Here is a 27,548-nt window from a genome sequence, read left to right as displayed (position 1 = left end):
TAAGCCAGAGGTGCTCTTAAATGAGCAAGGAGAGGTTATAGCTTATTGGTGGACATGGTTAATTAACTACAACTAGTTTGAGAAACAGGTCAGCCTCCTATATGGTTCTCTCCAAACTCACTATACCTTTAGTTAACAATCTATGGAAGTGATGGTGTCTTGCATTTGTGCCTGTGATAAGGCTCTGAAAGCTAGCACAGGTGTTTTGCAATTAATTATGCACAGCAAACCCCCTGCCATGGCTCCATCAGGTCTTCTGAAGCCTTTTTTATGGGCATTTTGGTGTGAATGGAAACAAAAAGGTATTGTGAGTAACGAGATTGGGGGGTGGATTGTCTCTTGGGTGAACTTGTCGCCTGTGCACACTTCCAGCTGCACCCATCTCTGTGTATGGCTTGCCAGAACGTTTAAATCTCTCAAATCCGATATAGAGTAAGTTGGTGTTTTAGGATGAAAACCGTTCAGGGGGGTGGCTGCTGAGCACAGGAGAGCTCGGGGAACAGGCGTCCCCGCTCAGCACGGTTCTGTGCCGAACACTCCGCTTTCAGCCCTCCTCTGGCGGCGGGAGGGGAGGGAGCGGGACAGGGGCTGCCCCGTGTCCGCTCCCCGCTCCCGTCCCGCCCGTCCGGCCACGCGGCCGCCCCGCCCCCGCATTCCACACATTGTTTCTGGCCCCGCCTCCCCCGCCCGGCCCCGCCCCTGCGCTCCGCTTAAAGGAGCCGTCACGGCGCCCTCTTCCCCTCGCGTTCCCCTCCCCGGCCGGCCCCCTGCAACCGCCCGTCCCCGCCGGCGCCTGGCCCGCTCCCGGCGAGGCGGCGGTGGCGGCCGGGCAGGGTGCCTCAGCGCGGCGCCGCCATGGCGCTGGAGGTGGAGGCGTCCGGGGCTCCCCTGAGCTCTTTCCTGAAAGACTTCCCGTCTCCGCTGGGCCCGGGGGAGCCGCTGCCGTGGAGCTCGGCGGGGAGCGGCGCCCTCAGCAAGGCCGAGGTGCCGGGCGCGCTGGCCGAGCGGGCGAGGAGCCTCCTGGGCGGCAGGTGAGAGCCCGGCGGCGGCGGCGGCGGTGCGGGCGGGCAGCGGGCTGCCCTCAGCCTCCCCTCGGGGGCGGCGCCGCGCTGACAGTTGGCGGGGCGCGGGGCCGCTGGGGGAGCGGGGTCGCTGAGGAGAGCGGGCCGGGCCCGCCGGCGCCGTGCGGGGCTGGAGCAGGTGCAGGCGGCGGGAGGCGCCTCCTCCTGTGGAGACTTCCCAGTCCCGCCGGGCCCGCGGGCCTCGCCGTGCCAGGGCTGCCCGGGGAGCGCCGCTCCACGTCTCCCAGGGAATTCTAGCTTTTTTTAATTGCTATTATAATTTATTTCCCCCCTTCTTAGTTGTTTTTTTGTGGATATTCTCCTGAAAGCTGAGCTTTTAATAGCGTGCTTGTGTCACAGGCCTCCTGCCGAGATCTGTGCTTTTATAGTAATGTTTGTGTGCTCTCGAAAATATTTCTCTCTCGCTCTTGGTGTATGAGAGATTAAATTACAATCCTGCAATTAGCGTGATAGGGCGATTCGTGTGGTAAAGTGCCAATAGTGTGAATTCAAGTCCCTAAGGGCATCTGTGTGGGTCTACTTAAAAGTCTGGGGAGGGAGGGAGGGAGGGAAGGGAGGCAGTCAGTGAGCTGCAACCTGCCTTGCAGGGCTGTCAGGCGTAAGAAGCAAGCCAGCCAGAAAAGTATTTGGCTTCCCAGCCCTCTTGAGTTGTCCTGGTGAGTAGGACATGCCTGCGTGGGTTTCTGAAGTTGATGTTTTCTCCAAACTTCAAGAGTGTAGTCACACCACCACTGGAAAACACAGCTCTTCTCTCAGTGGTGTTTCTGTCATCCCCTGATTTCAGGAGAGATACCTGCATTCTTGCCTGTTTAGACTTCCCCTCTAACACCGCTGAGAATTGGGATGTGACTTAGTGCTTGTGGCAAGTTAGTGCTTCACAAGAACAAGTTGTCTTGCGCTAATCCGATGTCTCCTGATACTCTGCTTCCTGAAGCACTTGAGCGGTATGGCCTGTATATGTTCTAGGGTTTACAAAGTTCCTACCACAGTCTGCTTCATTAATGTGTGTGTTAGGAGTCAAGAACAGGGACTGCGGATGGTCTAAAAGAATCCAGGTGGAGAGCTGACTTTGTGCTGTGGTGCTGGGGATAACTAGTGAAGACAGGGAGTTAAGGGAAACTGATTCTGTTTAGGTATGTGCTGAATGTTACCTCCTTACCAGATGACTTTGATAAAAAGCTAGAAAACTGATTTGAGTGACTTCTCTCTCTAGCTACCATCTGGTGAGTTTATGAACACTGAATAGATTTTGTTGTTGTTGTTACTGTTGAAAGTGTATGAGTGATTTTAAATTAAATTGCCTTAATTAAGTTGCCTTTAAAAAATCAAGTTACTTCTGTGCTTTATATTACAGAGATGCTCCTGGGCATAACCATCATTCAGTTAAATGGTGTGCCTAAACTTAAAGATGAGAAACGCATGCAAAAAAAATTAGGTTTTTAGGCTGTAGTTGAAAAAGACCCAGTTGATCATTGCATTACTTAGTTGTGCTTTGGCTAAATTGCTCTTGAACAAAACACAGCTGTTGCGTTGCGTGCACTGAATCTTTGAACTCTGTGGGGCAACAGTGGTTCTGCATGAGCGCTTGAAAGAACAGAGCAATGCCAGGCTTGAACAAATACTTCTCTAATCTGCCATGTGGGCATCTACTATGTGGGCCAGGCTAAGGTTTTCTAAGGTATGAAGCTGGAGAGATGTGGGATCAGTTTTTCAAACTGTAGTGATTTTTAAAACAGTAATTTTGAGTTACATATCTGCTAACATCCTGTTGTTCTCTAGTGGGCGTATTAACAAGTGGAAGCAGAAAGAGTGCTGCTTTTGCAATGCCTTCATCTCACCTGTCACTTCTGGTGTTTACACGGAAAGGAGCCTGCCCTGTCAGAAGCTGCGTTTTTCACATACCTGCCCTGCAGCCAATGCTGACTAGACAGCTTGATTTGTGGAGCTTCTGCAGTCCTGAGCTGGCACAAAAGAAAAAAAAAAAAGGAGTATAAAGGAAGGGAAAGATAGCTGAAGAAAGTAAAGCAGAATAGAAGTGCAGCAGTCTACTTGTTTGTCCTTATTTTCACAAAATATACTTGGAAAACAGGACTACATAAGGAAACTGTTTTCATGAATTCTTTTGGCTGCCTGCAGGCAAAACAGTGAAGCAACCCTGTGTGTGAAGCTGGGTGCTTGGGCACAGTGGAGCGTAGCTGAAATGCCGAGCGTCAGGATCTCAGCAGACTTACAGCTCAGTTTTAGACTCCTATGACAAAGAGAAGCCTCATTTTGCAATTGCAAAAAGGCTGTGGGTTCCTGTTGGGAGGCTAAGTTCTTGCATGTGGAGGAAAAGACTGGTAGAGCCCAAGGCCACGCCAGGAATCTAGTTATTTTGAAAGTGTAGGCCACCTTTTCATAATCCATGGAATTAAGTACCAAACCCAAAGTCTCTGATTGTGTGAGAAATTGCCAAACATTGCACTTTTGTTCCCACATTTGCTATTGCAGATCAACTCCAAATGCAGTTTTGAAGGTTAAATAAACTTTTCAATTGCTCTGAATACCCCAAATCTTTGCTGAAATAGATGAGGGAATGTAAGGACATAGGAGAAAGAAGGATGCAAAGGTTTTAAGAAAAGGAAAAATAAGGGATGAGGCTTACAAGACGTGTAAATGTTTGTGTAGAAGTTGTTGAAGGTGCAGTAGTGATGCCAGATTAAGAAACAAGTTCGCAAGAGGTCACTGTAGCTTAGATCTAGTGATCTGCTGTTGCAGGCTATCATGGTAGCATCCCTGGCACACAGATGGCAGCTTGGTGGAAAATATGCACGTTCAAATATCACAGTGTCAATATAACCAGGTTTAACATTATGGAGATGTTACTGGGGGTACTTTGCTGGCTTCTAGCATTGATCCTTATTCTGTGTTTCCTTAGTTTAGGACTTCTCTAACACTCCAGCATCACAGAATCTATCTTATACGATGATTAGTAATGAAGAAGGAGTTCTTGATAGATCAGTGTTATTTGGAATCAAGTTTGGCACACAGTTCTGCTTCTTATTTCTGTGTTGTCGGATACTTCATTCACACTCACACAGATGATAAAAGCCCAGCGATATCCTTGGCTCATAAGACAAACTAAAGTGATGTTTAGCTTGTTAATTCCAGTTGCTTGGGGCATAAATCTTTGTGTCTTTGCAAGGAGAAACGTTCTTCCTCCACCACCAATCAAGTTGCTGTTGAGAAAAGAAATGGGGTAAGGAGTAACACATGTTATGTCCAACAAGGAGCTTCTGAATGCCATTGCTTTTCTAAGGTTGCATACCTCTCTTACATGGCAGCAGTTGGCTATCTCAAGCTAACCCCCTTGAATGTCTTTACACATCTAAAATGAATGATTTTGCCCATCTTCTGAAAATGCAGCTGGCATAGCTGAGCACTAGCTAAGGCAGCCAACCACTTCTGCTTCCTGGCAGGACTTGCGCTTAAATCGCTAATCTGGTGAAGCTTTGCAGATGTTTCTACTTTGAATAATTCATTCAAATCAATGGAACTGCCTTTATGAAGCTAAATATGTACATAAAACTCTGAAGAATTGGGGCAGGCTTAAGTAATCTTGTTTTGCAGAATTTTAATTAACATACCCTTTTAGGTAAGAGCTGTGTGTTCCGACTCTGTGAAATGGGTCAATGTGGATGTAGAATCTGTTAGTTACTTCTAAAGCTTTAGAAATTAACCTGGAATTTTGTGAACTTGCACTGAAACAGAACATGAGATGAAATCAGACCCCCCAAATACAGAAATGTCTCCTTTCCCTTGATAAGAGCAGAAACTTGTATGACCATCCTGTGACATAGTTAAAGAACAATGTGAAATTCCAGCAGCCTTCCTGTTTGAGGAGACTTTACTGCAATAACAGTTGTGAGACTTTGGCTTCCTGTTCTGCCCAGTCCTAAACGATTCACTGTGTTTCTTCTCTTGGTTGCCTCAGCATCCTGTTTTGTGTCTTTGTGTTTTACACTGTAATGCTTTCAGCCAAGGTGTGGCCCCAACATCTTTATTTTCAGCATTTTAGAATAGTTAATTCAGCAATTCTGATACTTTGATGACTTAATGTCATGTAAGCAGGAAGAGGGGAAAAAAGTAACCTTATCTTGCCTCTGGTTTACCTGATTTCTTCTTAAAACTCTTTAGTCCCTTCCTTTGTGAAAACTAATAATACTCTGTCTACTGTGATCTCTGCTTTTAATAAATCCCCTAAAATTTACTTCCTTATTCCTAATTTGTGCCATTCAGTCTATGTTACTGTAATGCACTAATGCTTCTCATTGCTAAGAGCACCTTTGTGGTATCCGTCATCTATTCACTTCAGACAAGAAAGTGAATTTCATGTGTGGTTGCCTGTAAACAAACCTTCTAGTTTTCAGGGGACCAGTTGTGCTCAGTGTCGAAAGCAAGCATAGCATTAGCAGGAACAGCCTGCTCTTTCAGCAACACCAGTGTTCTCACTGGTTTGTGGTTAATAACGTTAGAATTGGAAGCCTTGATAAAATTAATGCACAAGAAGAATGTGGCACTTCTGTTTACTAGTTAATTTAGCAAATGGTTAACAAAATGGCTCTGGTGATTTTGGATGGTGGTCAAAACCAGCTTGTTTTGTCATGTGTGATTTGTCTGCTGATGCCTCTGAAGCTGATGGCAGAACAATACGCAGCTTGAGAGAAATGTCATGCAGCTCACACTGAACATGTGTCTGGATAATAGTTTTGGGTAGTTCAGAATTGCCTCTAACAGTATTTAGAGGCTGGACAAACAGTTAATTTTGTGATCAGTAAATTGCTTTTTAGAATACATTCCTTAATTTAAAACTCCAAGGGAGTTTCTCCTGCTACAAGATAATCTCAGTATTTTGGGAAATAATCACTTTGCGTTTAAAAAGGAAGTGTATATATGGGGACACCTGCAATACAAGAGAGAGAAAAACTTGATGAAATGCTGAAAAAAAAAAAATAATCAAATGTATAATGATGAGGAAACTTCTAGGGCTGACTTGCTGCTGTTTAAATCAGCTTCTTGAGTTCTGCTTGGAAAACTGAAATTGTCTTTCCCTAGAACTTGCATATTTTGCTCTCCTAATCTGTGCGAAACACCCTTTCTGTTGCTGTTTGAATTGGGCATCAAGATAAGAAATACTCAGTTTTGAAACAACAGGTTTACGGCTTAATTTTAAAGTGGCTTTTGTGGAATTATGTCTCTCCTGTTCTGCTGTGTGGTTTTTCTTCCTGCTGAGAAGGAAATGGAAGCAGCAGGTGACTGCATTGCACGTTCTCTGCAAAAGCTATTCCATGATGACTGAAGGGCCTAACCAGATGGATTCTGGATTCTAAAGCTGCCGCTTCCGATAGTTTCAGAAGAAAAACTGTAAAAAAACTGCTTTGTGTAAAGATGGAAACATGAAAGATTGAAATTCTGTGTGTGGTATTGTTTATATATTTGTTTTGATTCCATCTTATCATCTACTATAAAGACCTGATGTCATTAATGCACGAAACAACTTCTATGCATTGTAGGATGTCAGATGTTCTCATTGGATATATACTTGTACTTTTTCAGGTCACCATCACCCTGGGAACTCTGGGTGCTGCTGTAATAAATACTAATGTTTAGAGCAACTTGGATGGAAACGTTGTAATTATTATAAGAAATAAAATGGGGGAGGGAAATAAAAGTAGCAGACTGGGGAGAAAATACTGAATACAAGCAGCTTTTGTTTATGAGGAAACTTGTGACCTGCTATTATTTTGGCAGTATGAGAGGATCTTTCACTTACTAGAGAACTGCTAGTGCTTGCAAATCTGCACTAAAACTGCTTTGCTGATATAGCTGTAATGTGCTGGAAACACACTGAGTCTGCTCTGACAAACTTTGCTTTACTGGCAAAGCTGTGCTCTATGTGATCTTCTGGTGTTGCAGAGCCTGCGCAGCAAATAAGTGCACAAATATATCTTCCCTCTGATATAAGTCAGCTGCTGCTGACTTGTAGAAGCTTTTGCTAGCAGATACAGCACCTCTCTGTTCCCAACATATGCATACATACTTATATATATGCACACTCTGAAAGGAAAAGAGGATCGTACAGTGGTGCTATAGCCTGCAATACCAGTGCTGCCTTGTTGCCATGACTTTGGTAATAATATCTAGAAACATCACGTAACCTTTTTTTTCCTCTTAAATTTGAAAAGTGAGAAGTGATCAACAGCTTGGCCAATACAGTTGGTAATCTCTTGTGCTTCACTTCATACAAACCTCTGAGAGAATATGCGTGTGTTTGGGGTGGGAAGATGCCAGTTATTTTCCTTCCAAAAAATGCTTTGTGTAAAACTGGGTGTTTGGTATGTCCTAGTGAGGCTTTGTACCACTCTCCACCAGGTTACACAGAGCTTGCTTCTCTCTGCTTCAAGTGCTGAAGAGCAGCTGTTTGGAGTCTGCCATCTGCTGCCCTACTCTGCTGTCTCAAAGCTGCCGTAAGCTGTGGGCATAGAGCACAACAGAAAGTCTGTCATCTGTTCCCAAGCCTTTGAAAAAAGTGCAGTGATAGTTGAGGCTCTGGATGAGATGTGGTGGCCTGACCTTTGATGCTCTGGGTGCTTCCCCCTTGCCTGCAAAACCATTAACTAGAGACTTCTCAATATGGCCTCTTGAGGGGAAGAAGAGGTGAGGGCATCTTTGAACTGGTGACTTGTCTGCAACACTCACTGCGAGTGTACTGGGGATTTAATTAACCAAATAAGAACTGATCTTACTGGGGTTTCTGCTTCCTGAAGGAACTCGTGTATAGTCTGTCTTGTCTTCCTGAAGGCTGATATATAAGTGTTCAGTAAGTCTTTTGATTGATCTGACTTATGTAAATACATTGTGGCTGTGATGGCATGACAAGCTGGTCTTTTAAAGTGAAATAAAATTGGGAACTAAATTGTATTGCAGAAGAGAAATGAGGTAAACAACAAGAGAAGTAAGTTCTGTTCTATACCTCATGCCAAATCTAAAGTATGCAAATTATCACAATTGCTTTCTACTTCTGTGTGTAACTTTATCTTGGCCCACAGGTTAAAAGGAGCTTTCCATACCTCCTTTTAACAATACTGTATGTGTCCAGTAGTCTGGAATCTTTCAAGGAGGAGGATGGCGTATAAATTTGTGTTCTTTATTCGCATAAGTATTGCTTTACTCTTTAACAGTTCTGTCTCTACTCAGGTTTTTAAATGAGGCTTGTGTTTTCCCATGAAGTGGCTACGGGATATGAACCCCATGCTCCAGCCACTAGCAATCTGACTTTAGCTGGTAGTAAAGCTACAGTGCCTCATCTGCACTGTTACAACATGCATTCATTCTTTTTTAATATTTTTTTTCCATTGTGGTCAAAACACACCCTTTTTGTTAGCAAAGAAGTAGCCTGTAGCAAAGAAATTCTAAGACTGTTTACTACTAGCCTGTGTATGCTGAGGCTAGGCAATTAGTCTTGTGTATGTCATAGAAATGGGGCTGACACGTTTCTTCTAAGACACTCTTATGAGGAGGTAACATCCTTTCCACATAACACACCCCCCCAGCTTCCCTCTTCTTCCCAACAGTTTTTTTCCCCACTTAGGAAACAGCTCCAGTATTTCTTCCGATTCGTGAAGATTAAATTATGCTTGTTTAGCCTGTCAGCAGGGTGTCCTGGGCTGCTTTGAAAGGGAGATTTTAACACTAAGTGACATTCTTCTCTTGCTTTCAGAAAAGGTTTGAAGTCTGTTACGGTGGGCTTCTGCCTTTATGCTGGTTGCCATAGGTACTGTGTCTGCTTCCAGATCCTCTCTAGCCAAGCAAGACCTTGTAGCTCTCAATGAAAGCAGCAGTTCTTACTCTTCTTTAATTATCTATTTTGTTAACCCCTAAAGTCTCTGATTTACAGGATGAAATTAGAGCCATCTTCCATCTAAATGGAAGATGCCATTGCCTTGGACCTCTGTTTACCTGAGCTTGAGTAAAAAACACGTTTACCAATTTGGCAGTACTGGTATTAGGAGTTTATAAAGTAATGCACAAATATGTTCTGTTTGGAATTGAGGTAGAATTGAAGAGGTAGAGTAATTTTTTAGGCTTTTATCTTGTGAGAGCATGTCAGAGTCAACTGCTCGGTGTTGTTGCTGGCTGCATAACATAAACCCCGAATAAACAACCATTTTCTTTGTATAGATTTGCAAAACTATGGAGGGGGAGGAAATGCATAGGAAGGAAAACTGAGTGAAGCTATCGGTACTGAGGAACCTCTGAATTTCCTTTTTAGGGACTGGGTGGCGACTGGAAAAAGTTGTAGGATGTGACATAATTAACTCATAAAACTTTTCTTTGTTACAGGCATCCTGTAAGCAGACGTTTATTCACAGGACTTGTGAATTATAGCATTTAGTGTATTGCCTTTTGTTTAAGCTTCTTTTTATGGACTCAGTTCAGCAAGTCTGGGCTCTGGAAAGCAGAAGTTGACAAAGTTTAAAATCAAAGCATTAAGACCTCTTCTGATGCCTAGCTGGAAACCCAGGCTAGATTTGAATACTTCTTCTAGCATAGCAGAGAAATTCTGAAGATGACTGAAGCTGTGGCTCTCACTGTGCATTTTAATGCATAACTGCTTCACTTGTGTCTCTGTTCTTGGAGCTGAAACCTACTTTAACTGAAGCTCTTGACTTTCAGCAGCAGCAGCTACACATCTGACAACTGTTTGTGTGGCTTCCATTTCTATATTCCTTTCTTTTCCACCTCTACCAACAAAAACAGGAAGCAGGATTTTTTTGGGGGGTTTGCCATATCCATTTCAGATGTGTTCCTTGCCTGACCTTTTAAAAGGTTGTCTGTTAGTGTCAGAGTATAAGCAGGGATTGTTACTTTAAACTTGGGTAGGAAAGGTACCGACTCCCCTGAACATATTAGCCTTAAAAAAAGAAAGAAAATGTCAGTTTCTGGCTTCCCGTGATGTGATGTGACTGCAGCCAGCACTGAAAGGACTGCAAACACGTTGCCATCTATTTGAAGTACCGAAATGACTCATTAAAGTAGGCCATCACGGCCACAGAACGCATAGCATGAAACACGCTTCTGTTAGCAGCCTGCTGACTAACACAATGCTTTCTGTTTGCTGCCACAGGAGGTACTCGTACGGGGTTGTGAGGATATGACAAGGCCTCTCTTTCAGAAGCACAATGGCAAAATGCATTTCGGCTTCTTGTCACTGAGATCTAAAACCTCACGGTCTTCCCCTCCCCACTCTTCTGTACGCACAGAACGAGTCATCTCTGCTGAACATCTGCAGTGACCGGTTGCTTCCACCATTTCTTACTCTGTAGCCAAACGGTTTTATGCAGGACTCTAAATGTTTCCTGGCAAAACAAAGTGTTGTCCTTGACTTGGTGCAGGTGCCTTAATGTGTTATTCGCTTTGGCTGTATAATTTGATACTTTGTGGGTATCAAACACTCCATGAACAACGGATAAAATGCTTTTTATAGACGTCCATGCTTATTCTTCATTGTGCTTACAGAAAATGTCTGGAATGTGTGTTATGTACTGTAATTTTTAGTGCCTGCCATGGGAATATAGTGAATATAAAAGTTATTGGGACCCATGCTGGCGCAGTTTGTGAAGAACTGTAGCCTGGGGGAAGGACTCACACTGGAAAAGTCCATGAAGGACTGTCGCCCATGGGAGAGACCCCATGCTGGAGCATGGGGAAGAGTGTGAGGAGTCCTCCCCTTGAGGAAGAAGGAGCAGCAGAGACAACATGTGAACTGACCACAATCCCCATTCCCTGTCCCCCTGTGCTGCTGGGGGGGAGAAGGCAGAGAAATGAGGAGTGAAGTTAAGCCTGGGAAGAAGGGAGGGGTGCGAGGGGATGGTGGGTTTAAGATTTGGTTTTATTTCTCACTGTCCTGCCCTGATTTGATTGGTGATCAATCAAACATTTCCCCAAGTTGAGTTTGTTTTGCCTGTGATGGTAACGGGTGAAGGATCTCTTTCTGTCTTATCTCAACACATGAGCCTTTTGTTATATTTTCTCTCCCGTGTTCAGTTGAGGAGGGAAGTGGTAGAGAAGCTTTGGTGGGCACCGGATATCTAGCCAGAGTTAACCCATCACAAGCACACAGCTTGCATAAAGCACTGAGTAAAAAAGAGAGAGTGTGTAGATTGTATAGCATTACTGTCTTGTAGATGCTTACCTAAAACCTTCAGCTGAATCACAAGTCTTGGAGTCTTTTCTTATCCCAGTCCCCAGTGCCAACTTTTTGCACCTTTTTCCTGGGTGACTTCTTTGGGGAACTTCCAGTCAGGAGAAACTGAATGTGAAAGGGCTGTAGGTTAGTACTGAGCTCAACTTGTGGAGGGAACTGGAGTCTTAATGAACTTTTTTGGAGATTTGTGTGTACCACAATGCAGAGATCCTGATACTGTCTGTAGTTGACAGTTGACTGCAAGCAATAAATGTTGTGTAGTGAGTAGAAACAAAATGTTTGTGTTCAGAGGGTAGAACTGAAGGTAGCAGTTCCCATCCAAGAGCTGAAGTGAAGGAGGTACCATCTGCGATTGGAGTGTGAGGCAACAGTTTGAAAACACGATTCATACGCTTCTTCCTCTTTGCATTCTTGAGAAAGCAGTTGTCTAGCTGAAGATCTTACTAAAGAGTTGTATGATAAATATTAAACATATGGTTTCCTCTACTAGTTTACTAATGAAGTTGGAATTATTGATTGTGTGTAATTCTGAGGTCATCAGCCATAACTAGTGAGGTTGTAGCTAAACTTCAACTAATGCAGTATGGTTTTCTTTCCCTTCTTTTTCTTACCAGCAGAGGTGTTTCACCACTTCTTGCAGCATCATTGATCCATTCTGCAGTTAATGAAGTTCTCCAAACAGACTTGACTGAATTTAAGCAGCAAAATGTGGAAACAGAGGGAGAAGGAGATGAGGAAAGGTTCACCTGTAAGTATGCGTTTTTCCTTCTGTGGTTTTCCCAGAGGCTGTCTGTTGGAAGACTTCCATGTTTTGAAATATTTCCCAGAATATTTGGTTAGCTGGCAAGCAGCAGCGAACAGAACTTTATTTGCTCCTGCTGGGTATCTGTGGGATGAAAGTAGCTGTGCTAGTTTTGTGGGCAGGATGCAAACATGGGGTCTGGAGCCCTGGACAGATTGTGGGGGTTGGCTTTCTGGAAAGGGAAGACTCTTTCTCTTCCCAAAAAGAATTAATGACTGTGTCCACTGTGCTTCCTGAACTGAACTAGTTCAGAACTTTTCAGTTCCTATGTTAAGTTGATAACCTCTTAGATTTTTTTGAAGTGCCCTTTTCTCTTTGTTAAACTGACTTTAGGTAATTACTCCTATGTTTTGACATTGGCATCATCACAGTTGCTCATGTGCAGCCACACTGACACCTTAAATTAATCCATATAATCCATCTTGCTTTTGTTTCTTCTTGGGAACCAGATTTTGAGATCCGTGACCCCTCCACAACCTGAACATCTTGAAACTCTGGGTCTTTCTCTTGGCAAGTTTCTCAATAGTCTCTTTCTTTAGTGATTATTTCTTCTCTTCCCACCCTCCCCTATAAAGATGGTATGCTGAGGGCTGAAGAACCTGGTGCATGTCTTCTACCTGATGCCTGCATTCTCTCCTGAGCGAACTGGAGAGAGAACAGACCTTGGTGACTGAGTACTGGGTTTGTGCCTCCTGTAACAGATGGTCCTATTACATTTACATGCTGAAGTGTTTAACATTAGACTTCACCAAACCTTCAATCCCGGTGCCAAGAATTTAAATGGAGCAGGATGTAGGCAGAGTTGAAGATAAAAATGGAGGAGAGATGGCTTAGGCAAACCAGTTTATCCTGTAAGGGGAAATGCTTGTCCTTCCATTTCCCTGGGATGACTTGAAGGCAGTTCAGTGTGCCCCAGAGGATGCGTTTCCAAGCAGACCTCTGGTAATGGCCAGGATGCAACACTTTCCAGAAGCCTATTCCAGTACTCACAAGTCTGAAGCGGCAGGAGGGGGAACACCTTTAATTAAGCCTTGCTGCACCCTGACTGCTTCATCCCTTGCCTCCATGTTTGCAGCCTCCATGTGCCTGGAGAGATTTAGCAGGTTTCCAGCACTTTGCATGGGAAGAGTTGGCTTCGCAGCAGCTTGGCTGGGCTCTAAACAACAACGTGCCCTGGCCCTCCTCCTTCTCGGCCGCAGGGAGGAGCCGTTCTGCGGCTCCAGGGCCATGTGGGCAGCGGCGAGTGGGCACGGGAGAGCGGCCGCCGGCACCGGGCGGGGGGGATCCCGCCCTCTGCCGTCCACCGGCGGAGCTGCGGCCGCCCGCAGGCCCGGCCTGGCTGTGCTGTGGCTGGAGCCTCCCGGCACCTCCGCACAGAACCAGCCCGCAAATATGGTCCGTAGGGTCATACTCCCCGTTCTCCTGTCTGAGAGCAATCGCACGGGTTTCGCTGCAACTAACTTAACCTGGAGCAAGACTCTACTCGAGGTGAGGGGCTGGCTCATAAGAGTTTTGTGTGACGAGATCACTGCAGCCGTAAGATAGTAAAGAAGTACAGGCAGCAGTGCACTGGTTTTGTGCAGGGGAAACTGCGGGCATCAAGCTACTGATCTCCCATGACTAGAAGCTCTATGTTACGTTTGCCACAGTGGCCATAAGGCATGTGGTAAGACATGCCATTGCCAAAAGTGATATAAAACCATCTTTCTTATTGTCTCTCTTGCATCAGAAAGAATTATCTCTTACTGCATTGTGACTTTGTGTTCCAGTAGGATATCTTTATTTGCAATTGCTCAGCCTTTGTAGGAAAATAAGGAACATCAGATGGTAACCCACATTTGATAATTATATAGGTTTTCAGCACAAATATTTCATTGGCCATCCGGTGTTGCTGAGAAAGAGGAAAGTCTTGTTTGAGAACCAGGAGTTATGAAAAGGAATTCTGAGGAAGCTTTAATGCTAGCAGTGTTAGCAGGAGTCAGGATAAAATAGAAAAGATAGTTCATGTACTGCAGTTCTTTAGGAAACACATTAGTGAGCAGCAAATTATTTTTGCTCTATAGATGATCTTTTTGGTGCTTTCTGAAGTTAGTTGATTCAGCATTGAGGGTTCTTATTCAAATAGCAAAACTTTAAATTATTACATGTTCTGAGAGACTGCATTGCAAAGCTAGACACAGTGCTAAACACCGAAGCATTCAGTCTGATGAACAATCAGTTCGGATTAATTGATCTTTGGGACCTGTCCAGGAAAGGATTTGAGTGTCTGGCTGGAGCTTTTCACACTCTGCTCAGTGGATGTTTACAGTCGTGCTCTGTAATGACAGAGCAGGAAAGTGGCGGAAGTGTTCTCCTGTCCGCTGGCTCCTACAACCATGTGTTTTTAAAAACATAAAGACAACAGCTTAAAATTTTCATCTGTTCAGCTCAGCTATGAGTTGAGCTGTTGATCTCATCAAAACATTCTCAGGCTTCTTGTTTCAGTGGAAGTGGTTCAGTAGGACATAACCTGAGTCAAAGCCCAGCTAATGCTCTTCAACCCTTGTGTCCAAGACAGCAGCAGTCTCTTATCTTGAAGGCTTTTCTGCCCACTTGGGGTTTTTTTGGTTGGTGGTTTTTTGTGGGGTTGGGCTGTGGGGTTTTTTTGGTTGGTTTGTTGTTTGTTTGTTTGGTTTTTTTTTTTGTAGGGATGTATTCCTACCACTAAATCTTGTTAACTTTATTTACATAATAATAACATTTATGTCTAATATGCCAGACTGATTTTTGGGGTCTTTGTTATGATTTTTGTGATGTAATCACCTACTTGATAACCCTCCTTTTTGAAAGAGAATGAGTAAGTAGCTCTTCTTATCTTTAATGTTACTGTTTTCCCTTGCAACTTTCTCTCCCCATTATTCTCAGAAGCCTATTCTTGCAGAGCCTGTAAAGGCAGAGTGCTCACTGTGTATACATAAGTCTAAGGAAAGAAACCTGAAGGAAAGACAGGCCAAAAGATGGGGTAATGTAGGAAAATAGGCACGCAACTTACTGTTTGTCTTTGTGCTGTCAGTGCTGGATGGAGAGTCCTTGCAGCGCTGCTTCTTTAACAAGCTCCGGGATGTTTGCTGTGAGTGGCAGAAGCAGTTGCCACCGCTGAGACCACTGAAGCGGTTCCTGCTTGTTTCCATCCATGCAATCCGTAACACCCGGCGGAAAATGGAGGACCGCCACGTTCTGCTCCCAGAGTTCAACCAGCTCTTCGGTTTATCAGTAAGTCTGGACACAACTGGGGAGGCCAGTCTGTTAGCTTTTCAACATCCCTGTACATATATTGATGGGTGACCTGTAAAAGGGTAAGAATTTGTTACCACAGGTTATTTTATCATGTCTTGAGCTAGGACTTATTGGCTCAGGTTGCTAGGGGCTAACTACTGGCCTGATGAAGAAGGATCTTGTGACCTTGGGTTTTATGTCATAAGGGAAGTTCACCTAGTGTTATGTTGCTGGAGTTACAATGTTCTTGTGACTGAGGTGGCATATATTAAGAAAAGAAGGGGGAGAACAGCCATTGTGTAAGTGCCAATTAATGAAGCAGTGGGACTACATAACTAGCTGTCTGCTGATTCAATTCCAGATTATTTTCAAGGATATTAAATGACTGACAGCAAACAAAGTCCCCTGCAAAGTACCCATTTGATCCATTTTGCACATGGGTAAAGTGACTTAAATTGCCCTTACCCATGCAAAGTTGTATGGAAGAAGGCCCAGAATAAAGAATCTTTGCTGGCTGGTAGCAGTCTATGAGCTATTTTGGTTTTGAACATGAATATCTCTTCCTCTCTTTCCCTCCCCACAAAAGGATGACACTGATCGTGCTTTCTTTGCGGTATTTGATGGCCATGGTGGAGTGGATGCTGCCAATTATTCAGCAACCCATTTACATGTAAATGTTGGACTACACGAAGAGATTGTTAAGAATCCAGCTGAGGCCTTGAAATGCTCTTTCCAGAAGACAGATGAAATGTTTCTTTTCAAAGCCAAGAGGGAGGTGAGTGGGTAGATTAATTCCATTGTGTTTAAATAACACTGAGAACTGTTGGACAACATGGTATTATCCAGAAAATTCTGGCAGTACAGTTTCTTTGAATCACTGACCTCTTTATGAAATTATGCTACATGTAAAGATTTTCTTTGATCAAAATATTTCTTTTTTTGAGGAAAAACAAAATGACAGTTTTGCAAGTTCAAGATGAGTGATTGAAAAGAAGTGTTAAGTGGTTTAAATGATTCTGACATACTAATTAGTGAGAGAACACGCTGCTTTCTTTTTGCCTAAATTAGGCAGCTTCTGGATGTTCTTTTGTCCTCTTCCTGGTAATCCAGTGACTGTCTTCCTCTTTCTTGTCCCACCATTACTGTCACAGGAGGTTGTAAGATGAAAAATGTATTCTATGATTTAAATCAGGCTCTTCAGTTCATTAAGCTTATTGATCAGCTTTGAATCAAGTTGTATGATGATCATTTCTTTCTTCAAATCTACATAATGGAAGGATGTTTTATTATACAGTTTAATGAGAACTCTTTTATTATAGCTGTAACTGAATATGGAAGTATTCATTGTTAATACCTTAATTTCTGTCAGTGAGGCACAAAAGAGGGACCAGCATCTTCATGAGGTCTAACTCTCACTAATCTTTACAGGGAGTCTAGGACAGTTCCCTCATTTGTTGACATCGTCATTTTAAATACCCAAGGTTAAGGGAATGTATGTGGAGCAAGGTGTCTGTAGTTGCTAGTGGTAGAGAATGTGAAAGGGATTGGGGAGACCTGTGTGTGTTTGTGAGATGTTTATACTACCGAAATTCAGGATCCTTTTTATTTTCATTTTTATATTCTCTCTGTGTTTTGAACAACAGAGGTCTTAGTCTCCTACATCAGTTTTGGAATTAATAACAGAGAAGGAAGAATGTAACAGAGGCAGTATTAGCCATCTGCATGTTGGAATATGTAAATAGTTTAATTCAAGCCTGTCCTCATACTTGTACCTTTTATTCAGTAACCTGAATTACGATTGGCAGGTCTACTCTGCTGCATTTAAGTGTGATTAAACTTAGGTTTGCAATATTGCCATGTAACCTACTAGAGCTTGTTGAATATTCACCTAACATACCTGTTTTCTTCCGTAGAAGCTGCGGAGTGGTACAACAGGTGTATCTGCATTGATTGTAGGGAACAAGCTACACATAGCATGGCTAGGGGACTCGCAGGTAATGCTTGTGCAGCAAGGAAAAGCTGTGACGTTAATGGAACCTCACAAACCAGAAAGAGAAGTAAGTCTGACCTGGTTTTTCCTCTCATGCATGTGTTGTTACAATCTCTCTTGAAACGTTTTGGAATCAAGCCTTCTTAAGTGAAGTGTTTGGTGCTTTACATAATTGCATATGGGAAGAAGTGGCAGGAAAGGGTACTTATCTGTATGGGAAAGAACATGATGATACAAAAACTTAAGAATTCTGCTTTTTTTGTGGACAAGCCATGGTATGGTTGGGAAGTAGGTGGGTTGTTTCCGGTAATACGAAATGCTTGTTTCCAACATAGATTCTGATATGTGTGTTTGCTATATTCATAGTATAAATACAGAAGCTGAAGCAGCTTTTGGTTTTGGGGTTTGTCTTTTTTTTTCTCCTCGACTGGATAACAACAAGGTCAGTAAGCCATTGTTTTCTACTGTTTTTCAGGATGAGAGAGCACGTATTGAGACTCTGGGTGGTTGTGTGACCTATATGGACTGCTGGCGGGTTAATGGTACCTTGGCTGTTTCCAGAGCAATTGGTAAGATAAACCACCAGAATTAGTAGAGTTCAGCTTAAATTTGGTTAAAACTCACCACCTGAGACAGTATGTTTACTGTAAATGACATTTTGCTCAGCATTGGCCAAGTAGTAAATCACTCTTACTGTCTTTGCCATAAGGCTATCTTACAGCTATATAACTTACATAGCTTGCAGCTATATAATCTTATTGGGTTTACCATAAGCATAGAATATTGTTTTATTTTCCATACTAGCCATGACAGTCCTAATTCTTTTATACTTCTAAGTCTTTTGCTTCTTGTAAATGTCTTTGATACTGTGATGTTCTACGGTAGCTTAACAAATGCAGAGTATTTAATATGTAAAAGTGGGGGAAGTAATAAATGTTCATCTAGCTTTCTTTATGTGTCTGAATGTCTGCTTTCTGGCATTTTTTGTCCACTTCCATATTAATGTATCTTTCTCCTTACTTCAGTTCTCAAAATCACACATAACCAGCAAATTGAGGCATTTTAATTGTAGTACAAAACATAAGTGCTGCATATCTGGATAGCTAAGAAAAAGCTTATTTTCACAGCATTCTGGAGGCTGTACAAGAGGCACACCTGTAAAGTGAAGGCCTGCCTGTCTCCTTGCAGAAATGTATTTCAGAGAGGAAAAACTGAAAGAGTTTCCTTAGTTTCTCTGCAAAATTAGGAAAGCATGAATTAGAGTAACTCCTTAGAAACCCATTGGATTTAGGTAGGTTCCAAGCATTCTTAAGGAAACAAAGGCCTTCCAGGCTTATTCCATAGCTTTTCACTACTCTTGTCCTGCATCAGGTACTTGTGGAATATGATCTGTCTGACCTTGAGGATGATAAAAGCAGTTGGTGGCTGAAAAAGTAACTGTTAACATTTGAAGTAATAAAGCCTTTGTTTTGATTGTTTGTCTTAGGTGACATATGTCAGAAACCCTACATCTCAGGTGATGCAGATGGAGACTCATTTGAGCTGACTGGTTCTGAAGATTACTTGCTCCTAGCCTGCGATGGATTCTTTGATGCTGTCAAGCCATACGAGGTTGTAGACTTGGTCCTAGATCATTTAATGCAAACCAAAGGAGTGGGTCTCAAAGCAGCAGAAAGACTGGTGGCTGCTGCAAAGGAAAATGGATCCAGTGATAACATCACTGTTCTGGTGGTCTTCTTGAGGGATCCTCAGGACATCTTGGCAGACTGTCTCAAAGACCCCAAGAGCCTAGGGGCTGGTGATGATGCTCAGAGCTCACCCTTTAACTTCCTCAGCTGTGAGGCAGCAGCCACACAGTGACAAAATCTGCTTAATCAGAACATTCAAATAAGTTCACATAAGGAACTGCTTTCCACTGAAGAAGCCTCTAATAAAATAAGCTAAACATGTCAGGAGAGAAATGACAAATGGACAAACATTTAACAAAAAGGCAAGACTCCTTTTACTGAGTTCCCATTTGTCTTTTCCTTCCTTTCTCCTCCCTTCAAAAAACACTGAGCAGATGTGGAGATTTGTACATCTATTTCGTCTCTGGGAGCAGACTTTTAAAACGTGTCCCAGGGCTGCTGGTCATGTCCCTCTGCCCTGGAAGTGGTAAGAAACCATAATATGTATAAGCTAATGGGTGAGAACACCCGTTTGTGAATTCTGAGTGAAAATTGAAAACTAGTGCTTAAAAAGAATGCTGTATGTTGTATCTAATTGTGGTGTTAGTTTGGAGATTGGGAGGACAGACAGAAAAGCTTGTTACTGTGCGTGTTCTGCAGGAACAGGCTTGGTGTGCGAGACTGGGTGACACCATTATACTGTGCAAGTTGCTTTTGTTTTGTACCAAAGACGAAATGAGAATGATGTGGCCTCTTCATTCAAACAGAGAAATCTGATTTTGTTTGTATGGAGAGGAGAAAATAAAACTGACTGAATGCTCCAGAAAAAGAGCAAGAAAGCTAACTAGAAATATCCCAGGCAAAATGGTGCAAATCAGCTGCTTTCTGGGATGCTCTGATTTATAAACTGGAATCTAATATTTAACTGCACTGGATTATTTTCCCCTAAAAAACGTGCTTTAGTGGCTATTTGGCAACCTGAAGAGAAAGGACCCTTATTGTTGTATTTGAGAGAGCTCTTTACAGTATGTGTGCTCTAGCAGTTAAATATGCTGTTTCTGCCACTTTTTTGTGTACTATAACAAATGAGAATTTTATTTTTATTCTAAGTGTTTGTTTATTTACTGAACTTTACAGTTGGAAGAATTTTTTGCAGTGTTACTTTATTTTGTTGTGGTTTTTATTTAAATTAGAATTTTTAAGTGGCTGTGTCTTTATTACCTGCGTTTAAAAACTGACTACCCTCAAGTGCCTTAAATATTTCACCCAAGGATTGCTGGCTTTCTATCATATTCTGGTGAGCCAGTTTATAGTGTTTCTAAAATGTGACTTTTTTATTTCAATACTAATGTTTAATGCACTTAAATGTTTCATTTTTGTGAATTATTTTAGTGGGAACTAGGTTTTAAGAAACAACTTTCATTGTTGCCAAATCTTGCGGCTTGTCATAAAAGCTTCACAATACTTACTGTGACTTACCCCCTACTCCATGCAAAAAGCTGTAGTTAATCATAAAGCAACAGTCTGAGTCATCATGACTTTCATTTAAAAACAAATATGCTTTTGACCTTCATAAAAAAAAAATGTAATAACACAAACTAGAAACAGTTTAGTAACAGTTTCTGATTAATAGATGGTTAATTTGGCCATATTCTGTGAACTTTTTTGGTCTAAATAACTCTCTAAGGAGATATGAAGCTAAGGGGAGGATGAAAGAATCCTAATGAATGTGTATGTTGTTGTGCAACTGTTATTTCCATTACATGCTAGAGCCTCTGGTTGTGTTTTGTCTTGCCTTACTAGCCTGGCTAGCAGGACTCAACAAGATCTGAAGGCTCAACAGTAAATGTGTTAGTAATTTCTGTATCTAAACAAAAAGTGCTTTACATCTGGCAGCAAGATTGTGTGCCTGATTTAGAAGCACATGGCATTGCAATATGTCAGTGCTGTTGATTAAAATGTGTTGAAAATTAATGTTGCTTAGGAAGGAAATTTAGGTAGAAGAGTTGAGATGGCTAAAAGGAAGAACAGAGCAGCATTTTTATGTCCACAGTGTCTCTGAATCATTAGCTAGTGTGGGGCAGTGCAGCTACCCGAATGACTTGAGTGTTTTGCTGGATTACTATGAACGATCGTATGGTTTAACATAAAACTCCTCATGAAATACCACCTCATTGCATAGCAACTCAGTGACTTCCTTGTTCTGCTATGCAACGACAGGGAGCTCTGAGAAGGTTGCAAGCACTTTTCCATGCTACATTTGCTGTCCTAAAATATGTGGGGAATGCTTTCTGTGATGGCAGCCTGCTGTGGGGTGGGTATCAATTTTTGTAGTGAACCTACTTCAGTTAAGGAAGCCTTTAGACTTGCATAGTAATCCCTTTGAATTTACCATCTCCTATCTCTTTGATTTCTAACCCAGATACTCAGTGTCATGCTAAATTCTGATGACCACTAGTGCCTCTTGGTGTCTTGGAAATAGTTCTCATTATTAATAAAGTAAGAATCACACAGAATTGTTTGATTTCACTGCTGAGTCAGGGCAAGCTATTGTATGCATGAAGGGAGATGTGAAAAGTTGGTAAATTCATAGTATGGCTTGGTTTCTGAAATTTGCCAAATTTCCTGAAACATGGCGGGAACTGAGCAAGCCAAGTTCTTCATAATGATCTTTTTATTTCAACCTTTTTGGGGCAGATTTGCATTACAGAAGAAACAAAGTCTTAAGTCCTTCAGTGGATTCTTAGAGTTATGTGAGAATATCCTTTTTTGTTTCAAATTTGATAGTTGGTGTGTTGTTTTTTTTATGGGAGCTGAGTGAAATGGGCCTTTAGAAAGCTGTCTGTGGTCATCAAAAGATTTAATTCTCAAGCTATGCTCTTAGGAAGAAATTGTGTGTTCTGAGAAGCTGTTCCCCTATATAGATGTTTTCATTCTGAATGACCTATTGCCTCATTTCTTTGAGATGTAAGTGGATAGAAATAGTCTTTGGGAACTCATACAGATTTCAGTAGGGATTAAAAATACTTCCTTTCTTATCAGAGACTTCTTGCTAGCTTTAAAAAGTCTGGTCACATCTGTAGGAGTTGTAACTGGATGAAAAACGGCAGTTTGTATCCTGTCAGTGGAATAAATAAGTTTTAATGTGTCATCTACAATAAAATTCCAAACACTATTTGGGGGGGGAAATTGGTCTTGGCAATGTCTTGACTGTTCTTGGCAGCCTGATCAAAACCTACGGAAACTTTTTTTTTTCAAACTGAAGCCCCAAGATTTCAATTTTATGCTAAATCAGTAATGAAAGTATGACGCAGGATGCAAGCATGGATTTGAAAGTGCACTTTTAAATTCTGTTGCAAGTGCTTATCAGGATGGTCTCACCTTGGGATGGCAAGGCAACCTCCAGTTTTTGTTTCACTTGTGACTTTGAGATCACTTTTAGAAGCCACCAGTTGTAATGCATAATGCTGTTACAAGAACTGTCACTGGTATGGGTGGTGAGGAGAGAGGGGAAGGAGCTCTAGCAGAAGGTATGAAGTTGAACTAAATATTCCAAAATATGAAATAGTGCTATGTTTTGAATTTACAGTCCTAATCTGCTACATCAGCTTTTCTTATTTTTCCCCTTAAAACTTCTTGGATTTCTAGTGTTGGCTGTTCTGTTTTCCTTCCCTCTCTTGGTTAAAAATAAGACATGATTTTGGCGAGAGAATGCTCCCACCTGTCTGGGACTTCCCAATGTCATCTACAATGTACTAACACTTGTCCACCAATGTCAGATTGACTAATGACAAATTGAATGATTTGCTTGTTTCCTTGTTGTCTTTCTGAAGAGCCTCCAACAAAACCAATTCTTGAGTCTAGCCAAAATTTCTGAAGCTGTAGTAATTAGCTGAAGGATTCCATACAAATGTGCAATGAAAAATGAAAGTATTTTCATATTTTATTAGACTCCAAATGAATGGTGCTGCTGCATTTTAGCACCCAGCTCCTTAAAGCATCCTGCATATTTAAAACAGAGCATGCTTAATTTCTTGTATTGTGCTTGATTAAAAACTAGCTTTAGTCATTCTGCTTAGCGGGTATCCAGCATCTCCTTTGCTTGTGGGTAATTCATACTTCTACCTTTCTTTCCCTTCCCTACCTCACCCTCTCCTACAAAGAAGCATACCTAAGACAGTCTTCTGGGTCTGACATAGACAGCATTATGATTTTACATATTACATTTGTTGGGGGGTTGATTTGGGTTTGGGTTTTGTGGGGTTTTTTTGGGGTTTTTTTGAGAATAGAGAGGATAGAAATGCAGGAAAATCTTCAGAACAGAGGGAGATTAAGTAAAATCCACCCTCCGAGTGATGGAGGAGTGAAAGAGAGAGACAGGAATGCATTTAAGTATTATTAATGCCTATTTTAAAAAGGAAGTGGGCTGGAAAATAGAGCTACAAATGTCAGTTCTTTAGAGTGAAATACCAGTGCCTGAAAGAATTAGAAACACACCCATTAAAAAGGCAAAGCTCAGATGTGGTAACTCTGTCTTCAAACAGCCCAGAAAGGAATCACAGTAAAAGCATCCAAGGTGACTTACTGTGACCCCTCAACACTGTCTTGGAAGCTAATAGTACTAAATGGATTTTTCTAAACATCCTTATGTGTGAGGAGGAGCTAAGAGGGAGCATCCAGTATATGTAGTTGCTGGTCACTGCACAACTGCTGCCATGAGTAAGTGCCATGAAGTGTGTTAATGAATCGATACGGCTGGTGAGCTCTCATAAGATGAGTAATTGGGCACAGAGTGGTTACAGCAGAGTTGGCAGTTGAATAGTGTTAATCACAGTGATGACTTTAATAGCATTTAATAGACACTTATCTGAATTCAAAGTCAGATGAGATACTGCTCATTTTAAAAGCATTTCCAGTGCTATTAGCTTCCTGTCATGAAAAGGCACTAAAATTTTCATTTTTTTTGTTGGATGTTGGGAAAAGTGCTTCTCTTGCTTTCTGAATTCTGGAGATAAGTTGGCTGTCTGCACTGGAAAACCCAGTTTCAGCTGATAGCTTAAAGCAGTTGTTTGAGGTTAAAACTTCCCTCCCAGGCAATCCTTTAGAAAATAACAAAAAGGTGCTTCCAAAACAAGTGGCTGAGGAACATAGGTGTTTCTGAATGGCATTGACAAAAGGTAACCAGCAAATACCCTCAATCTGTAAAGAACATAGGCAGTTAGTTGAACTGCTTAAAGTGTAAATTAAGATTGCAGCTCTACTGTTTGTGTAAGTGAGACCCTGTTGGTTAAATTACTAGTGTTCTTGTGGATGCAGGTACTTAATGCACAGCACCAGACATGGTCTATTTCTGTTCTTACAGTACTGAAGTATCAAGCAAATGCTTTAGAGAGACAGTGGGGGGATGTTAGCCACAACAGAGCAGATTGCAGATGATTCATATACAATTTAGCTCTAGTTAAGCCTGAATTAAATTTCTCTGCTTAGTTCTATTACTGTCCCTTTTACAATTGGGCCTGTGCCACCACACAAAATCCTAATAATAAGTAATGGTCCTTTGCCTCTTTTTGAGGAGCAAACAACTCCGGATAGACAAAATGTCATTTAGGAAGGGTTGGAGAGGGAGAAAAATGAGCTTTCAAATGAGTGCAACATTTCCCAATCTATGCTAAGTTATGTATTCTCTCTAAACACGTGTTTATATCAGGTCTGATTGCATTTGAGCAGTTGTGCTGGAAAGCAGTGGGTTTCCTGCCAAGCTAGGCATAACCTTTAAAACTGACAGCACCAGACCCAAGAGATTAGTCCTCCTCGCTTTCCTAAGTCAAGCCACTAAAACAGCTAGCGCTGGTAAGTATTTGTTTTTCAGCGTTGACAGCTCTAAGAGCTAAGCCAGCCACTTTCTGCATATGTTTTGGTTAGTTTTAATGTATTTGTTGGATTTCACTGTATCTAAAGTTATTTCTGTTGATATCGGTCATGTCAGCTGAAAAGCAGCCAAATGGAGACGTGAGGGAGTGACTGGACCTGAACGTGTCTGTCGTAGACACTTCTTAAAATACTACCTTAAAATGAACTGGTAGGTTCTTGTGATAACCTTATTTCCAAATAGAGCAGGAAACCAAAATCTTGCAGAGAATCACTTAAACCTTTAGTTTGGTGTAAGCCATCAGAGCCTGGACACTCACAAGCCTTTCCCACAAATTGTTGAGTGTTGCCAGTTTAATGGATTTTCCAAGCCCTGCATGCTGCTGCTGGTGCACACAGAAATAAACAAAAGACAGCTGTGTTGGCAGCAGAGAAAATTTAGCAAGGTGCTGCTTTTGTCAACCAGAAGAGGACAAAATCGATAGGAAAAGAATGTTTTCAAGCTTCTTGGAATGCAAACAATGGAATAAAAAAAAAAAAAAAAGCAACCTAGAAGAGTTGGCAGCACACTGTCAGCTGAAAACCACTGTTTAAAGCAAATGAATTTGGCTGCTTTGTAATGTCTGCTTTATTTTGTTAACAAACTCCTCTCAGTCAGGGTTTCATGTCTTGTTGTTGATATGTGCTTTTTAGTCTGAAGAGAGAAGATATATTTAACTTTCTAAGGAGCTGAATGTGTCTGGGCTTTGTGACTAGTTAGATTATGATTATTGAATTTTCTCTCAATTATTAAGCCTGATTACTCATTTGCAGGAGATATTAATAGAGCGAGTACTGAAATTATTAATGATGAAATGGTTCTGGATTTCCATGCACAAGAACTTTATCAGTCTGTCCTGATCTACCAGATCAATTCTTGAAGTTTATTATCATTTGCGCGGCAATACTTGAGGCGTATGGAAGGTTTGTCTCTTTGACAAATGGAGCAGGAAGGTGTGACCATCCCTCCCTGCAGGAGGTATTTATCCTTTTATCTAAGGGGTGATGGTTCCTTTTTGGATGTCTAAGGATAAAGAGGTAATAGCTAGAATACTAGAGAGAATATGGGGACCTTCTCAGGGCAATTAAATACTTCCTCTTTTTCATGATGCCCTTTCTAACTTAGTTAAAAGGCATTCTGCTTAATACTGGATGATTAATGCTGCTTTCTTTTATTTTATTTTTTTTCCTTTCAATGTGTTTAATAATAAGATGTTTGTTTGGAGAGTTAAAACCTTATACTGGAAAAAAAAAAAAAAAGGCCAGTATAGTTTTAGCTTTTAGTACTTTTAACTTAACTACTTTGGCTACTTTTAACTTCCTCTTTTAAAAGTCAGTCCTGCTCTGTCTCCTCCTTATTCTCTTCCCAATTTTCTTTTATCTCCTTTTACACTGTCAGCCCCCCTCCCCAAAATGCTGCTTCTTAGACTGTAAACTCCACCGGCTATTAAGTCAGTTTAGTTGCCACTTCATAATTTTCATTTCATCTGTGTTCATAGTGAATGTGGTCCGATCTTTGGAGGCTGCAACACTGAGTGTAGGAAGTACCATGTCAGCTAGGAAGATAAGAGACTAGAACAACTGTTACGTCTTTGTCATTGACCAGTATTGGATGTGTAAGAAGAAAATGCTGTTATTTGCATATTATTCCATGGGAATACTTAAGCTTATTTCAGGTAATAGTAGCTCTCATCCTGAATACAGGACTTCAGAAATATTCTTGTCTCTGTATTTCCTTGTTCCTGCAGATTGTGTTTTCAAACATTTGCACTGAGTAGGGAAAAAAAGCCTTCTAACTTTCTTCACCTCTTCAGTTCTCTTTCTTTCTTGCCCTACTTGGTGGAACAGACAGGTTGGTAACTGCAGCATACCATGTGGCTAATCAACCTCTCAGTCAGTGTAATTCTTCAGTGTCTGCTCTGTACGATAACTTCAATCCTGTGCTTATTTAGTGGTAAGTTAGGCTTCTGTAACTACTTCTCTGACATAAAAGTATGTGTTCTTATCAGTATTAAAATAGTACAAGAACAGAACTGTTGCTTTAGGCACATTTCTTGCCACTATGTTGGCTAATGAACCTTGAATGAAAGTAAGAGGGCCAGTGACTTTGAAATAGAAGCTGTTAGCCAAGTGTTGTAGAATCGTAGTCCTTATTTATTTTGTATGCTAATCTGCACTTGTGACCCTGAGCAGAAAAGCTGCAGTACAGCAGGTTTTATAAACTGTGGCTTAACCAGTTATCTAGTATCTTAAAACTCTTACTTAAGCTGACTGGTTTTGTGCACAGGTCAGAAACCTGTTGTCATCGATCATTAAATGCTGTGCATATTGTACATTCATTTACATGGATTGTTCTAACAGTGCTTGTGTGTATTATGCTACATTACCATATTTTTTATATATATATGTATGTATTGCATGAGGTTTAATTGTTGGGGTTTTTTGTATTGTCACTTTTGTATTCACACAGTGCCTCATGTATCTATTTGCATATTGCAAGAGGTTGTTTCAAAGCAGTGATTGGAACAGGTGGGGAGAAAAAACTCTCCACTGTAGGATCTGGTGTTTCTGAAGTATTAATAAAGTATAGTGACTCGAA

General features: G+C 41.6%; 1 protein-coding gene across 1 annotated transcript; it reads left to right on the top strand.

Annotated features, from left to right (window-relative positions):
• The first annotated feature begins 749 nt into the window (after positions 1-749).
• Positions 750-27,548, top strand: PPM1F (protein phosphatase, Mg2+/Mn2+ dependent 1F). The gene is made up of 7 exons (XM_030500913.1): positions 750-1,031; positions 11,946-12,076; positions 15,183-15,382; positions 15,972-16,160; positions 17,299-17,442; positions 17,851-17,944; positions 18,862-27,548. The coding sequence occupies exons 1-7, from the start codon at positions 856-858 to the stop codon at positions 19,233-19,235; spliced, it is 1,308 nt and encodes a 435-aa protein (XP_030356773.1). The 5' UTR covers positions 750-855; the 3' UTR covers positions 19,236-27,548.

This window comes from Strigops habroptila, chromosome 11, assembly GCF_004027225.2.
Source record: "Strigops habroptila isolate Jane chromosome 11, bStrHab1.2.pri, whole genome shotgun sequence".
Taxonomy (NCBI): domain Eukaryota; kingdom Metazoa; phylum Chordata; class Aves; order Psittaciformes; family Psittacidae; genus Strigops; species Strigops habroptila.
Note: the sequence above shows the minus strand (reverse complement) of the source record. Positions and strands in the feature narration are given on the sequence as shown.

Excerpts from the sequence above, each read along its gene's own strand:
- PPM1F (XM_030500913.1), top strand. The coding sequence starts at position 856 with ATGGCGCTGGAGGTGGAGGCGTCCGGGGCTCCCCTGAGCTCTTTCCTG. Across the intron at positions 12,077-15,182 it reads AGATGAGGAAAGGTTCACCT|TGCTGGATGGAGAGTCCTTG; the intron begins GTAAGTATGCGT and ends TTGTGCTGTCAG. Across the intron at positions 17,443-17,850 it reads CTCACAAACCAGAAAGAGAA|GATGAGAGAGCACGTATTGA; the intron begins GTAAGTCTGACC and ends ACTGTTTTTCAG.